The 17,567-nt window shown below is 41.9% G+C and overlaps 1 protein-coding gene across 1 annotated transcript; it reads right to left on the bottom strand.

The window, feature by feature from the left end:
- Positions 1-5,994: 5,994 nt before the first annotated feature.
- tceanc2 (transcription elongation factor A (SII) N-terminal and central domain containing 2) lies at positions 5,995-17,443 on the bottom strand. Its single transcript, XM_020530161.2, has 4 exons — positions 17,308-17,443; positions 13,496-13,637; positions 11,926-12,119; positions 5,995-6,329 (listed from the first exon to the last, which is right to left on the bottom strand). The coding sequence occupies exons 1-4, from the start codon at positions 17,395-17,397 to the stop codon at positions 6,141-6,143; spliced, it is 615 nt and encodes a 204-aa protein (XP_020385750.1). The 5' UTR covers positions 17,398-17,443; the 3' UTR covers positions 5,995-6,140.
- Positions 17,444-17,567: the final 124 nt, after the last annotated feature.

Here is a 17,567-nt window from a genome sequence, read left to right as displayed (position 1 = left end):
AGCCCATTCATGAGTGACTGTTCCTCATTCAGCTGACATAGTCAATAGTATTGGCTCAAAACTGGCTGATGTTTATTCCTTCCAGTGAGTTCTCTTTTCCACAATCTGGTCATTTTTTCAAACTTCTGCTTTCTCCAATCCCTTCTTGGCTGATCTTCTGCAAGCATTTCCAGTCAGCAGTGTGGACTTCCCACGCATCAAGTCCAAGGTCATACTTGGGGACATCCTTGTAACACAGACATAGGCTCTCTGTTGGTCTCATGCTGATTGCAAGCCCTACATAGAGTATGTGGGGATATGGCCATCGACTATTTGGCTCATATGACCCAGTTTTTGGGGTCAGTGCTAACTGAAATGGGCAAATTTGCTGGGGGTACCTGCATACTTGTTTGGCTCAATGCTGCAGGTACAAAGCAATATGAAGAAAATTAAACATCTCTCCATAATGAAATATTTTAATTTAACCCTCCTTTTGCTTCTTTTCTTTCTTGAAATGTCTAACTTCTGCTGGTGCACACTTACATTGTAGATTGTCCAGATAGCTTCCTGCACGTAGCTCGACTGTAATTGTTATCCACTGACCCCTGCTGGAGACTGTGTGTGTGTGTGTGTGAGTGAGTAGTGTGACAACAAATAACCCATTTCCAAGGAAACTCAAAGTGGATACCCTTCCCCACCAACCATTTCCCCAAAAGAAACAACGTGCCTGTTATTTAGTATATTTAGATATTAAGTTAATTTTCATTGGAACAGGTCAAGGCCTTTAGCCCCTTAAGCCTGTTCTGCCATTCAACAAGGTTGTGGCTGATTTGTAGCCTAACTCCACATTCCTGTCTTTGCCTTTCCATAAATCTGGGATTTCGAAAAACTGAGCCAGCATCAAATGCCAGTTGCAATGGAACAGAGTTACAAACTTTTATAATCCTTTGTGAGTAGAAATGTTTCCAAATTTCACACCTGAAAAGCTCTAATTTTTTAGGCTATGTTTCTGGTCCTAGATCCATAACCATCAGAAATAGTTTATTCTTTATTGATTCCCCTTTGAATCTTGAAAATGTTGATAACTCAAAATATCCTTCCTAAGATTCAGTGCCCAATATTAAACATAATAGTCCAGGCATTTAACCAGGGCTTTGTATGTTATAGCGTTTCTTCTATCTTTTTCATCTATAGTCCTCCAGAAAAATACCATGTCTCTTTTTGTTTATACCTGTCCATGATATTTTAATGATTAATGCACATAGATAACCAAGTGTCCATGGACTCTTGACACTTCTGGCTTTTCACCTTTTAGAAAGTACTCTTGACATATCCCTTTTTGGATCCAATTGGATGATCTCACACTTGATATCAATTTGTCAGTTTTTTCTCATTCATTTAGTCTATTACAATCTCTTTTTACTTTTAATTCAGGAACCAGCATTTTCACCAGTATCTCATCCATGTGGCCATCCTTCACATCTAAATTAAAGTCAAATAAAGTTATTTAACTTAATGTACACACATATGTACTTTCTAAAAGGAGGCATGAAAAAGTAATCAAAACAATTTCGCTTTACTTATGAGTGCTGACCAATTCAGTATGAAGCACAAAATTATCACACCTATGTAGCACTTTCACATCAAGTAGGTATTGTACTCATTTACGGAAGTCATGGAGAGATGTATTTTGATGACAATCTGAGAAAATGCCCTACAGTCAATGTACTTCTCCGGGTAACCACTTTTTCCTAAAATTGGTGATCCTTGTAGTCTTTTTAAAATTGTAGACCCTTGTTTCAAGCCTTTTTCAGTTTTCCAGTATCAGCAGTATTCTATTTTTGTACTTTTTAATACTGAGAAGTGAATAATAAGAATGGAAGTCATATTTATTTTAAGCAAAGCATTGTTGGCTCATTCAGATCAATTTACAGTCAGATATTGGCCAAATAAACTTTTCTTGTCTCTCTTCATTCTTTCATAAACAAAAGACTCTCTGATACTCATAAGCCTTCTACCATAAGCCTTGGCAGTAAGACCAAACAAGTCTTTTCACACAAACAGAAACCATAAATTGCTGGAGAAACTCTGCAGCACTGGCAGCATCTATGGAAAGAAAAGAGAGTTAATGTTTCGAGTCCTGTGACCTTTCTTCAGGTCATTTTATCTTAGGGGGTGGTGCAGTGCTTGGAACGGGGGAAAATAGGAAGACAAATTGATGTTGGACATGGGCAGAATTTTCTACCTGAGGTCACTGAAATACTTATTTTTCCACAATCTGTGGGCTGGTGCAAAAGGACTCAGTTGCAGCCCTTCAATGGGAGGAATGCAAATTGAGGCCTCTGTGAAGAGAGGAAATAATTGATTTTTTGGGAAAGGTGGGATGTGCATTACACTGAAAACAATCTACCCTATAGGTTACTTTCCAAATCTATCATTTATGCAATGCAGGAATGAACCCATGTCTCACTAGTTAACAGCACGGCTTATTGGAGAACAAGTAAGCTTCACCAGCATTAATTGTTCAATCAGATCTGGCATTCTTTGCTACAATTCTTTAGCCTACCAATGTCTGAAAGTCAGTTGGTATTAATTATTTTAAAAGTATTTCAAGCCAGAAGCAGGGGTATTTGGTAGAAATCTTTTTGTCCTACTTTAGAGCTTCAGCATGATAAACCCTATTTGTCTGTGGTGCAGAAGTGAGAGAGTGGTGCATTGTCAGAGAACCTGCATTTCAGACGAGACATTTGACCGAGGCTCCACCTGCCTTCTCAGGTGGTTGTAGAAGCTTCCACAGTGAGATTTTAAAGAATAGGGGAATTATTTTAGATATTCTGACCAAATTTTAATCAACAATCTCAATCAAAATTTTTAAGAAGTATCTGTTATCACATTGCTGTTTGTAGGAGCTTTTGGCTGCAAATTGGTGGTCACATTTTCTACACAGTACAGCAGCAACTACTCTTCAAAAGGTAAAGCACTTTGAGATGCTCGGTGATTGTGAAAGGTGCCATATGAATACAAGTCTTTTTTTTCTTTTCTCCCATCACTTGACCACTTGCGGAAAAACAATGGAACGCAAGAATAGGTGATTTCAATATTAGATTTGATCAAATAAAAGGGTATACAAAATGTGGGTTTGAAGTAGACCAATACATACTTTGAGAGACAGAGTGTAGCAAGGCTGGGATCATATACTATCTATTGTTAAATATTAGCTATTATACTATCAGCTATTGTTAAATGTATGTATGCAACATACACAAATGACATAAATTATACAATGCATTTGCATCACCTCACTCTCCAAGCCAAATGCTTGAAGGGATATAACTTAAGATATGTCCTTTAAGCTCTTAGAAGGGTTTTTAATGGATTGTAAATGTTTTCACTTGGCTGCCGCACCTAACCTGTCATCCATAAAGGAAAACAAAGGAGTTAAGCAAAGTGACATTGTGACAAAACTTAATAAGCAATATTCTGATAATTGGTCACCATGCATCAGGTGAAGCAAGGGAAGGCAGTGGCCTAGTGTTTTATTGCTAGACTATTAATTCAGAGACTCAGGTCATGTTCTGGGAGACCTGGATTTGAATCTGGCCATGGCAGATGGTGGAATTTGAATCCATTAAAAGTCTAATGATGACCATGAACCCATCTGGTTCACTAATGCTCTTTAAGGAAGAAAACTGTCATCCTTACCTGGTCTATGTGTAATTCCAGATCCACAGCTATGTGGTTGACTGTCAGCTGCCCTCTCAGCAATTAGAGATGGGCAATGAATGCTGGTCTAGCCAGTGACGCCCACATCCAATGAATATTTTTTTAAAAATCACCAATCAACATCCAAGACTCAAATAAGCAAAGCTAAAGGTTTAGAAATAGAGTTGGAAGAAAAGCAGTAATAGTTATTGAGATGCATGGATTTTAAGAGCTGATATACTGTTAAATGAAGCAGAATTTACAAAATAATATTTATATGGACAATGACCAAATGTTACATTACTTGCAAAATAATTGCAAATTTTCATTTACGGTACCTAGTTCACATGATTGTATTCAATCGTTACAATTTACCATAGTATATATTTAAAAAAATAATTTTAGCTTCAATTTTAGCCATAAAGTATTTGTGATACACAATGATAGAGTCATAGAGTTATACAGCATGAAAACAGACCCTTCGGTCCAACTTGTCCGCACCGACCAATTATCCTAAATTATAGTGGTGATTTACTAAAAACACACATTTCTGCAGTAAGCTATGCAACGCAGAGTCCAATCACAAATACTGTTCATAGGCTTTCTCTTTTACTGTCTTTCAGTAAAGTTTTCATTGCATTTTCCTTCATATCTCTTCCTTTTGATTGTAAAATTAGAAACAGGGATCTCTCAAAAAAGGTTTTTCAAATTGCATATGTTTATGCATATTTTTAGTGTTCCTTTTTTTAAAAAAATCATTTCTACCTGTAACCAATTAAAACAAGCAAAATAGACATTTATCTTTTAACTGACCTTCATTCTCTACATATTCTGTCACCATGACAACTATACAGCATGGCAGAGCAATTGGCAGTCAGGTCATAATGCTGAAACCAGTTTCTATAATAGATTCTTAGATACATGCTTCACTTCCTGCTATGCTACAAGATCAACAAGGACTCCAGTTTGAAATAAGTAAGCTTGTCTGAACTACGGTTACAATTAGGTACAGAAAGTTAGCCAGAGCTATGGATTTTGTAGAGGGAAGTGTGATTGGTAAAAATAATTACCCAGAATAAAAGATAAAGGTGTTTTCTCTTTTCTACTTTATGATTGCAATTTGTTTCAAGTCAGCTCCTAGTTAATAATTCACTGTAAACTGTCACTAGGTAACAAAAAAAAAACAACTTATTTCATTTCCAGTATTTAGACAAAGTCAAAAAAGTATTATTGCAGCGGTAGTATTTAAAAGGTAAAATACATTCTTGCAAGGTTGGAAATGTTGCCTTCAAGTTCCCCGCCATTCTGATTTGAATATATAACCACCACTGCTTCTTTGTCACTGGATCAAAGACCTGGATTTCTCTAGCCAGTACTATTGAGGGAGCACCACTGCAAGGACCTAGCAAGGTCCAAACCCACTTTTTCAGAGCAACTAGGAACGGGCAACAACTAGAGTGCAGCATCGCCAGATTTAACTGGTTCAAGAATTAGTTACTGTACATAGGTTTTGGAAAAAATGGACTGAGGAGTATGGCAAGTATGGTGGATGGGATAATGCTACGAAAATATGATATGCTTTTTGGAACCAATGACCTTTTCCTCGAGAATGCGTAGATGTGGTGCTTCAGATAGTAATCAGCTTTTTGTACATTAGTGTGAAGGGTGTTGCAGCTCAGTCTAATCTTGTCCTGATTAAATGTTGGATAAATATGCATTTCTCAGTTAGCATTTAAGAATATGCCAGCTAAATCTTCGATAATGTTTCTTTCCTTAACTCAGGTGTTCCATGCTAATTGCAATGCTTTTAATCAGAGATGTTCCTTCCCTATTGCTGGGTCAAAATCCTGGAACATCTTAACAACAGAGTGGATGTCCCTGTAACTGAAGGATGTCCACAGTTCAAGAAGACAGCTCACCACTACTTTATGGCAATTAGGGATGGGCAATAAATGCTGATAGAGTCAGCAATAACCTTGCTCTGTGAATAAATAAATCTAATGATCAAAAACTGAAGTCAACTTATGATTCTGAAGGTGTGTAGTCTGATTATACCTTTGCAGTGTCGTAAAGAACCTGATCTTAATGTGACAGAACAGGTTCAGTCAGATGCACCAATTACCTTAAAAGAATTTAAAAATACATTTAAGTTATGATGAAGCAACAAGTTTCATCATCTGCCCAACTAATTATCACTGACCCAAAAAGATTCCCTCAGGAGACTCTAGCAGAGCAAGTTTTGCATTCATTGGCAACTTTGTCAGCATGCAATTATAGGCAGCGAGTCACAAACAAACCAAAAGAATTCTCCAACAGCTTTGTACAAATACCAGGAATTTATTAATAAAGTTCACATATTCGACATATTCATATTCCAATGATTTAAATAAAAAAGGCCACAGTTTAAGAAGTTCACAATTTATAGGTTTATACATAATACTTCAAGAACCCACAATGAATCATTTCTTGTGGTTTTCAATAAGCTGTTTCACTGGCAGACTGTAGGTTTTAACTTGTTCTCGGACTTCAGGCTTCTGTTTTAAACTAAAGACCAGAGTTCTTACTGTCCGTCGGTAGTTGATGTTGATCAGATGAGAACACTGATGGAAAATCTCTCGCTCTATATTTTCAATCAGTGGGTCATCATTCTGTAGAAATATTAAACAGTGTACTTATGAATTTACAGTGAGTAGTTAAAATAAAGTAGCAAGTGATATTATGCTTTTAAATGCTAAAAGCTACATGTCCACGAAAGAAACCCTGAAGTAATGATTACAAGCCATGAAACATATTGGAGGGTTTGCCGCACATTCAATGACTAGAAGGAACAAAAAAAGTCCATTTACACATGTCAAAAATGATTCTGCTTTTAAAGAAGTGATATAAAAGATATGCTCATTCTGATTAAGGCTCTCCTCTCTGAATCATAGGTTGCTCTTGGGACCTCCACTGAAAGCTATCTCCCGGGATCTCCGCTACAAATAGCAAGTATGTGACAAGAAGTCACATGCAGGCTAGTTCAAATAAGGACAGCAGATTTCCAATTCTAAAGGCGGTCAGTTAACCAGATGGATTTTTAGAAAAAAAATTGATAGTTTAATCATTACTGAATTTTTTTCAGACTCATTCATTAATTGAATTTAATTGGGATGGGTTTCTGAAGCACTAGTCTGGGTCAATTTTGTAATAGAATATGCTATCATCCCTCAAAACTGAGCCCTGACATCAATTCCAGTGTATATATCTGACTCTTAGTGTCTTAAAAGGAAACTATGGTTGGCAAATAAATATTAGCTTGCCTAGAGCTTTCAAACGAAATATCCCATGTGCTGCTTCCCTAAACTCGGGAGGCTTTTGTGTACCCCTCGTCCTAGTGTAAAGCAGTTAGTGAAGGGCAATATCACCACCGCAGAATTGAACTACTCTATCCCACACAATTGGTGAACGTGCTGGAAATGAATGGGATGCCACTGCAGTTTTCATTTTCCAATTATTTTATTGTCATTCCAAGTACTGGCATTTCCTATTCTGAATTTCAAACTAATTTTATGTTTTTAAAACTGGACACAAAAACTGGACAGAGACCAACCCCCCAGACCTCCCCCTTACTGAGGGCGAACGGTCAGTCCCCCTCCACCCAAACATCAACGAATACCGCTCATGCTTAGACGTTGAACAGTTTTTCCGCCGCCTCCGCGCTTACTTCTTTAACCATGAGCCTACCCCTCCCCCTACTGACCCCTTCTCCTGCCTCCAACACAGCCCCGCCTCCTGGACACCACCCCAAAGCCTCCTACCCTCCCTCGACCTCTTCATCTCTAACTGCTGTCGTGACATCAATCACCTCAACCTCTCCACCCCTCTCACCCACTCCAACCTCTCCCACACAGAACGTGCAGCCCTCCGCTCCAATCCCAATCTCGCCCTAAAACCCGCGGACAAGGGAGGCGCAGTTGTAGTATGGTGCACTGACCTCTACATCGCCGAGGCCAGGCACCAACTCTCCGACACCACCTCCTACCGCCCCCTTGATCACGACCCCACTCCCGACCACCAAACCATCATCTCCCAAACCATCCACAACCTCATCACCTCAGGTGACCTCCCACCCACAGCCTCCAACCTCATCGTTCCCCAACCCCGCACCGCCCGCTTCTATCTCCTTCCCAAAATCCACTGCCCTGACTGCCCTGGTCGACCCATTGTCTCTGCCTGCTCCTGCCCCACCGAACTTATCTCCACCTATCTCGACTCTATTTTCTCCCCCTTGGTCCAGGAACTCCCTACCTACATCTGTGACACCACCCACGCCCTCCACCTCCTCCAAAACTTCCAATTCCCTGGTCCCCAACACCTCATCTTTACCATGGACGTCCAATCCCTATACACCTGCATTCCCCATGCAGATGGCCTAAAGGCCCTCTGCTTCTTCCTATCCCGCAGGCCCGACCAGTCCCCCTCCACTGACACCCTCATCCGCTTAGCCGAACTCATCCTCACCCTCAACAACTTCTCTTTCAATTCCTCCCACTTCCTACAGACAAAGGGGGTGGCCATGGGTACCTGCATAGGCCCAAGCTATGCCTGCCTCTTTGTAGGTTATGTGGAACAATCCCTCTTCCATACCTACACTGGCCCTAAACCTCACCTCTTCCTCCGTTACATTGATGACTATATTGTCCCACCAGGAGCTCGAACAGTTCATCCACTTCACCAACACCTTCCACCCCAACCTTAAGTTCACCTGGACCATCTCTAACACCTCTCTCTCCTTCCTGGACCTCTCCGTTTCCATCTCTGGCAACCACCTGGAACCCGATATCCATTTCAAGCCCACCGACTCCCACAGCTACCTAGAATACACCTCCTCCCACCCACCTTCTCGCAAAAATGCCATCCCCTATTCCCAATTCCTTTGCCTCCGCTGCGTCTGCTCCCGAGATGAGGCATTCCACTCCCAGACATCCCAGATGTCCTCATTTTTCAAGGACCGCAACTTCTCCCCCTCAGTGGTCGAGAACGCCCTCGACCGTGTCTTCCGCATTTCCCGCAACTCATCCCGCACACCCCCTCCCTGCAATAACAACCAAAACAGAATCCCCCTTGTCATCACGTACCACCCCACCAACCTCCGGATCCAACGCATCATCCTCCAACACTTCCGCCATTTGCAATCCGACCCCACCACCAAAGACATTTTTCCCTCCCCATCCTTATCTGCTTTCCGGAGGGACCACTCTCTGCTTGACTCCCTTATCCGCTCCACACTCCCCTCCAGCCCCACCACCCCTGGCACTTTTCCCTGCAACCGCAGGGAGTGCTACACCTGCTCCTACACTTCCCCCCTCACCCCCATCCCAGGCCCCAAGAAGACTTTCCACATCAAGCAGATGTTCACCTGCACATCTGCTAATGTGGTATACTGTATCCGCTGTTCCCGTTGTGGCGTCCTCTACATCGGGGAAACCAAGCAGAGGCTTGGGGACCGCTTTGCGGAACACCTACGCTCGGTTTGCACTAAACAACTCCACCTCCCAGTCGTGAACCATTTCAACTCCCCCTCCCATTCCTCAGAAGACACGTCCATCCTGGGCCTCCTGCAGTGCCACAATGATGCCACCCGAAGGTTGCAGGAAAGGCAACTCATATTTCGCTTGGGATCCCAGCAGCCCAACTGTATCAATGTGGACTTCACAAGCTTCAAAATCTCCCCTCCCCCACCGCATCCCAAAACCAGCCCAGCTCGTCCCCGCCTCCCTAATTTGTCCCTCCTCCCACCTCAAGCCCCACCCCCATCTCCTAACTACTAGCCTCATCCCGCCCCCTTGACCTGTCCGTCCTCCTGGACTGACCTATCCCCTCCCTAACTCCCCACCTACACTCACCTTTACTGGCCCCATCCCCGTCTCTTTGACCTGTCTGTCTCCTCTCTACCTACCTTCTCCTCTATCCATCTTCTATCCGCCTCCCCCTCTCTCCCTATTTATTTCAGAACCCCCTTCCCCTCCCCCATTTCTGAAGAAGGGTCTAGGCCCGAAACGTCAGCTTTCCTGCTCCTCTGATGCTGCTTGGCCTGCTGTGTTCATCCAGCTCTGCACCTTGTTATCTCAGATTCTTCAGCATCTGCAGTTCCTACTATCTCAGAGACCTTGGGATGCAGGTTCATAGTTCCTTGAAAGTGGAGTTGCAGGTAGACAGGGTAGTGAAGGTGGTGTATGGTATGCTTGCCTTTATTGGTCAGTGCATTGGGTATAAGGGTTGGGATGTCATGTTGCAGCTGTACAGGACATTGCTTAGGCCATTCTTGGAATACTGCATTCAGTTCTGGTCTCCCTGCTACAGGAAAGATGTTATGAAACTTGAAACGGTTCAGAAAAGATTTACAAGGAAGTTGCAAGGGCTGGAAGGTTTGAGCTACAGCGAGACGCTGAATAGGATAAGGCTATTTTCCTTGGAGTGGAGGCCGAGGGGAGACCTTATAGAAGTTTATAAAATCATGAGGGGCATGGATAGGTGAATAATCAAGATCCTTTCTCCAGGGTAGGGGAGTCCAAAACTAGACGGCATAGGTTTAAGGTGAGAAGGGAAAAATTTAAAGGGACCCAAGGGGCAACTTTTTCATGTAGACAGTGGTGTGTGTATGGAACGAGCTGCCAGAGGAAGTGGAGGAGGCTGGTACAATTACAACATTTAAAAAGGCATCTGGATGGGTCTATGAATAGGAAGTGTTTAGAAGGATTTGGGCCAAATGCTGGAAAATGGGACTAGATTAATTCAGAATATCTGGTAGGCAGGGACGGGTTGGATTGAAGGGTCTGTTTCCATGCCGTACAGCTCAATGACTCTATAAAAGACAGCTGTGAGGGTCACCTGATTTTTTTTTTTCGCAGATTGAAACAATTCCCCTGAAATGCAAGTGACAAAAGAACCTTGCAGGATAGCAGATCAATGCCTTGTGAATCAATGCCTTTCCCTGAAACCAATTAAAGATTGTCTTATCTGATTGGATGGGTTTTTCTAAAGCTATGATACTTTCTCTCATTCTCTCAGATATGTTAATTGGCAACACAGGACGTACAAAGTGGACATCGCTCCTTAATTTGGAAGGGATTTTGAAGTTCCAAAAATAAAATCATATCCCGAGGCAGCCATGTTCTTGTCTGCTTTTGAGAATCACCTAAAAGCTGTTTTACATTTAGCTTCATGAAAGCCATCAAAATATTTTTGTTGGCCAGAAAACTGTACCACAAGCAAGTTGCAAGTCATCAAGTAGCCAAGGTAATAAACGATAATATTGTGAAAACAGGATTTCCCAGAGAGGACACCACTATATATGCTCCATCTGAAAACCAAACATTCTGGAAATTCAATGATGAGAAGCATCTTAATCTGCTGTGAATGCATTACAAGACATTCATTTATCATAGAAACATAAATCCCAATCCCTACACAGCAGGAGGAGGCCTTTTGGCCCATTGAGTCCGCACTGACCCTGTGAACAGCAACCCACCCAGACCCAGCTCCAACTGTAACCCCACATTTACCATGGCTAAAATTAGACTGTGAGAGGAAACCAGAGCACCTGGAGAACATGCAAACTCCACACAGACAGTTGCCCAAAGCTGGAATCAAACCTGGGTCCCTGGTGCTGAGAGGTAGCAGTGCTAACCACTGAACCATCATGCTACCCAAAAGTAAATTGGCCTCAATGGGGATCAAACTCGTGATCTTGGTGTTATAAGCACCATGCTCTAACCTACTGAGCTTAACTGGCCACTTCAAGTTAAAGTATTGAAACGGTCCAAGACACTATTGATTTGCTAATGAGATCTGAGATCATAAATCAAAGACTGGTATAACTGTAAATCTGTAAGAGTACATGAACGTCCCCTATATCTAATCTTTGATGTAAGCGTGTGAGAACAGGCATACAAGATGTGCATGTAAGGTATGTGTATGAACATATTAACCTCTATTTTCAAACCCTCAAAAGTTCCTTACTTAAATTATTACTTTGCGTGATACACTCCAAGAGTAAGGAAGGACACCTTCACACAAAACATACTGATCGTGGGTAATAAATATATATTCTGTTTTGATATCACTAGATTTTTTTTGACTTACTCTTACAAATATGAAAGTAAGGGGATGACAGAGGGGGAAAATGTATTTTCTTCCTTAAAAATATACTATAGAAATCTTGTTTTAGCCTCTTTCATTGTAAAGTTTTATTTTTAAAATTACCTTCAGTTCCAAGGCTTCAGATAACAGTTTTCGAGCATTACTCCTAAGACATTCTGTTTTAGGATCACATCGCACCTCAATGGATTGTTTATTTCTGTTTTCCTTCATGAAAGTTTTCCAAGTTGTGTAAATGGATTGAGCAAGCTCGGCCACTTCAGGGTCTGAATTTTTACGCATCTTGTTTACTGTGTGTCCTAAGAAATCCAGGGAAATAAATACCAATCAGCAATAGGATTTTACTGAGAAGAATTATGACTGATTCTGTTTCTAGTTTAAAAATGAGCTATTGCTCGTTGCAGACAATCACAACCATTGGACATTGCATAAAAAGAGGATCACATTCTTGGTCTTTTCAAGATGAAAACCTCAAAAACAGAAGCAAATAAAATCCGAAAGAATTGAAGATACTGGAAATCAGAAACAAAAACAGAAATTTCTGTAAAAGCTTAGCAAGTCTGGCAGAAACCAGAGTTAACGCTTTGGATCCAGTGACCTTTAGAACAAAAAGACAGATGCGTGTTCATTTTGCCAATAAACTCTCAGTTTAAGAGGTCAAAAGAAAACTGAAAACAGCCATCATGGTTTCAATTTTTAACAAGCAGTACTCTAATGTAAGAAATATTATAACTGAAATTGAGCAGATTTCTATTACAGATACGTCTTTCCAGCAAGGGACACACCAATACCAAATATAGCACTGTAGTAATTTGAGCCAGAGTAGTACTAATGTCAAAGATCAAACTTGGCAACTTGCTGATAAGCACAATTCAACCTCCACACCATACAATACACGATATCATAGAGCTATCAAGGAACTCCACAAGTCTAATTTGCATTGGTCACCACATGTTTACTACTATTTCAATCTTGTTGCGTGATATGACTGAAAGATTTTGTGCTTCAAACTTGGGAATAGGAGTGCACTAATTTGTCTTTTTCTTGTCAACCTCTTGCCTGACAATTTGTACACTTGGGTTCCTTATGCCTCCCACTGAATCTTATACATTTTGCTCAGCAAAGATTTACCTTTTGTTTCTCTATCCGCAATTACTTGATCTTCTCAGTATTTCCAGCGTTTTCTTACAATGACAAACTCCAAAAAGGGTGCAATATGATATAAATAGTGATGATATTTATTTGTTACTTTGTGCTTTTACAATATGATGTTTGGAAAGGTCTGCAGCCTCACAGGTTAATAATTCCTGACTAGAATATCAACATCTGTTTGCATTAGTAACTTGAATCAAAATACTAGGACACATCTCCCTTTGGAAAAGGAAAAACAGCAAATGGAAATTGGAGGCATTCTGAAACTATACCTATTCATCAATCAATAACATCATCAGAAGCGACAGAAAATCCATCAACCCAGTTTACATCTCCCAAATCGTTCAGTGGAATGATCCACACTTCAAAATGTCGGACTTAAAAGGCATGAGGAACAGAAGCACTATTCCATTAAGATCATTAGGAAGTTACGAAACATAATTTATACTAATATGATTTTAAAAGTTTGTCAGAAGTAAAATTACAATCTTGAAAGTAAGAACTGTGCAGTTATAATCCTCACCTATTTTAGTTGACAGCAATACTTCTTGTGAAGGTATTTTCTTCTTTAATTCATTTAATGCTTCCACTAAGATTTCCTTTGTTTGATTAGGCAGTTCCAAAATAGACTTATATCTCTTAATATCTTCAATCACCACAACTCTCTGTTTTGAGAATAAAAACAATAGTCATCACCCAAAAACTATTTCAGCAAAAAATGTCAAAGTCACGCAATAAATTTGTGGTGTTTAAGGTTTTGGAGGAAATCAAACATATTTTGCATTGAAAAGCCATGGACATTATAGATTAAAATTGCAAAAATTGTAAACACTGACAAAAATGCAGATCATCCAAAGTTATAGACATGATTTAAAACAAGAATAGCATGTATATTTGTTATGATGGTCCTAAAAACTTGCCTTTTTAAAGTGACAAATTCCTCAAAATATGCAATAATAAGAAAACTTTTACTGTAACAAACAAAGTAGAAGCAACATAATTCAACATTAACCACTAAGTAAATGGTACATCAGCTAAACAAGGGTAAGTGTGTTTAATTTTAACTGCACATTATATTTGGTCAGATGCCAAAACTTTGGTCAGAGTTAAGTTTTAAAAAGTACATTAAAAGGATGAAACAAATAGAGAGCTTAAAGGAGAGAATGTCAGAGTTTAGAGCTCAGGTAGCTGAAAGCACAGCAATCGTTGGTGGAGTAATTAAAATTGGACACCCACAAGAGACAAGAATTAGATATGTAGACATCTTGACGGGCTGAGAGGCTAGCAGAGATTACAGAAATGGCAAGGACAGATGTCATAGAGCGAGTGAGGAATTTTAAAATTGAAGATATAAATTGAGCAGGAGCCAAAGTAGGTCAGTTAGCACAGGGCATGGCCAACAGAGTCTTGGATGACCTCAGATTTACAGAGGGTAGAACCTGGGGTTCGTCCAGGGTTGCATCGGGATGGTCAAAATTAAAAGATAAGACAGGCATAGGCAAGATTTTCGGCAGCAGATGAGCTTGGCCAGGAGCAGTGTTGGGGGCAATTTTCATCATCACGAGGTCTGTTTTGTCTAAAGATGGATACATTGTTCACTGGGATAGTAGGAACTGCAGATGCCGGAGAATCTGAGACAACAAGGTGCGGAGCGGGATGAACACAGCAGGCCAAGCAGCATCAGAGGAGCAGGAAAGCTGACGTTTTGGGCCTAGACCCTTCTTCAGAAATGGGGGAGGGGAAGGGGATTCTGAAATAAATAGGGAGAAAGGGGGAGGCGGATAGAAGATGGATAAAGGAGACGATAGGTGGAGAGGAGACAGACAGGTCAAGGAGGCGGGGTTGGAGCCAGTAAAGGTGAGTGTAGGTGGGGAGTTAGGGAGGGGATAGGTCGGTCCAGGGAAGATGGACAGGTCAAGGAGGCAGGATGAGGCTAGTAGTTAGGAGATGGGGATGGGGCTTTGAGGTGGGAGGAGTGGACAGGTGGAAGGACAGGTTAGGGAGGCGGGTACGAGCTGGGCTGGTTTTGGGATGCGGTCGGGGGAGGGAGATTTTGAAGCTTGTGAAGTCCACATTGATACCGTTGGGCTGCAGGGTTCCCAAGCGAAATATGAGATGCTGTTCCTGCAACCTTCGGGTGGCATCGTTGTGGCACTGCAGGAGGCCCAGGATGGACATGTCGTCCAAGGAGTGGGAGGGGGAGTTGAAATAGTTTGCGACTGGGAGGTGCAGTTGTTTGGTGCGAACCGAGCGTTGGTGTTCTACAAAGCGGTCCCCAAGCCTCCGCTTGGTTTCCCCGATGTAGAGGAGGCCACAACGGGAACAGCGGATACAGTATACCACATTAGCAGATGTGCAGGTGAACATCTGTTTGATGTGGAAGGTCTTCTTCCGGCTTGGGATGGGGGTGAGCGGGGAAATGTAGCACTTCCTGCAGTTGCAGGGAAAAGTGCCAGGGGTGGTGGGGCTGGTGGGGAGCGTGGAGTGGACAAGGGAGTCACAGAGAGAGTGGTCCCTTCCGAAAGCAGATAAGGGTGGGGAGGGAAAAACGTCTTTGGTGGTGGGGTCGGATTGCAGATGGCGGAAGTGTCAGAGATGATGCGTTAAATCCGGAGGTTGGTGGGGTGGTACGTGAGGACGAGGGGGATTCTGTTTTGGTTGTTATTGCGGGGAGGGGGTGTGAGGGATGAGTTATGGGAAATGGGAAAGACACGGTTGAGGGTGTTTTTGACCACTGTGGAGGGGAAGTTGCGGTCCTTGAAAAACGAGGACATCTGGGATGTCCGGGAGTGGCATGCCTCATCTCGGGAGCAGACGCGGCGGAGGCAAAGGAATTGGGAATAGGGGATGGCCTTTATGCAGGAAGGTGGGTGAGAGGAGGTGTACTCTAGGTAGCTGTGGGAGTCAGTAGGCTTGAAATGGATGTTCGTTTCCAGGTGGTTGCCCGAGATGGAAATAGAGAGGTCCAGGAAGGGGAGAGAGGTATCGGAGATGGTCCAGGTGAACTTAAGGTTCATAGAGTCTTTCCATAATTTTTACCTTTTTTTTCCCCATTTGCCATCACCTCACGCCATCCAACACTTACATTCTCTTCCTTCCTCTTCTTTCTTGGAAATTTCCCCATATCACTTATTGGTCCTTTTCCTCTGGAAATGTGCCTCCCCAAATTCTCTACCTTTTCCTAATTAAGTTCATCAAATGTAATTCTTCATCATGTTATTTTCTGTCTTTTGAATTCTCCCCCAAATTCATATTTCAAAGCTATTTAATCCTCTCCTTCTGTAAAGTCAATGTAATGGACATAAAAATAGGCTGTCTTACTGTACACACACAGTCAGGATCTTATCTTGGGATTAAAAACTACATCAAATTTGCAAAAGTCAGATTTAGCCTCAGGCAACTTTCTGGAAGAGGGTTGTGTACAGCAGCAAGGTGATGGAGCAGAGTAATAGGGAAGGTGGCCTTCAAGAACAGCAGAGCTAGTGGCAGGTGATTCTCTGGCTGTGGTTCGATAGATAAGAACATAACCAGGTGAAGGTAATCCCACCCATCTGGCTGAGTTAAGAAGCATTAGGGGAGGATGGTGCAGCTGATGATGTCAAAGCTGGGGAGAATCTGATAAAGACAAGGAAAGAAGTTTCCCCTTTGTCAATCACAAAGGATATCATTTGGTCATGCATCAAAGGCGGAAACTTGATCAGAAGAATTCAAACATGGAATTCCATGAAAGGCGGGTATGGATTTGGGGATGAGAACAATTCAAGCACTTTGAGGAGGGAACAAAGGGAGGGTGGAGCTGGGACAGTAGTTTGCCAGGGCATTGTGGAAAATATATTAACGTAAAATAAAAGAACTGCAGATGTTGGAAATCTGAAACAAAAACAGAAATTGGCAGAGAAACTCAGCAGATCTGGCAAAATCTGTGCAGAGAAAGCAGAGTCAAGTTTCGGGTCCAGTGTGATTTCTTCAGAATTTAAGACTGGACCCGAAAAACGTTAACTCTGTTTCTCGCTCCACAGATGCTGCCAGACCTGCTGAGTTTCTCTGCCAATTTCTGTTTTCTTTCGTGTGTGATGGAAAAGACATTGATCTGCGACTCTAATAAAATCTCTCCCATCTCCAGTCTTTCCTTGATCCTGAAAAACATTCCCGTAACCGGGGAATATTTAACTGAGCACCAACAGCCTTCTCTTGCCGCTACACAATAAACTGCAGCTAAAGATCACCAGGAAATGAGACCAGCTCGCAAGGAAAACCTGCACTTAAAAATAAAAGCATCTGGCCTTGCAATTTAACCCAAATAATTCAACGGTCCCAAAGAAGCCAGAATTCTACCTTTAAAGACTCGAGAGTGACCTGGCGATAAACCTTGGCTGGGTGCAGCGCTGGGCTCGGATTCCGGCCCTTTCTCACAAAGCGATCCATTAGCAACGACCACTTCCTCTCCCCAGCGTCCCCGCCCAGTGCATGCTGGGAGCCGCATGCTAAAACCCAGCGGGAAAACTACATATCCCAGCATCCCCTGCGCAGATAATTTCCGGCGATGCTTTAAAAGTAAAAAAAATTTACAGAAGGAATTATCTATAGATAACACA

The sequence above is a fragment of the Rhincodon typus genome, chromosome 10 (genome assembly GCF_021869965.1).
Source record: "Rhincodon typus isolate 14 chromosome 10, sRhiTyp1.1, whole genome shotgun sequence".
NCBI lineage: Eukaryota > Metazoa > Chordata > Chondrichthyes > Orectolobiformes > Rhincodontidae > Rhincodon > Rhincodon typus.
This window is presented reverse-complemented; position numbering and strand designations above follow the sequence as displayed.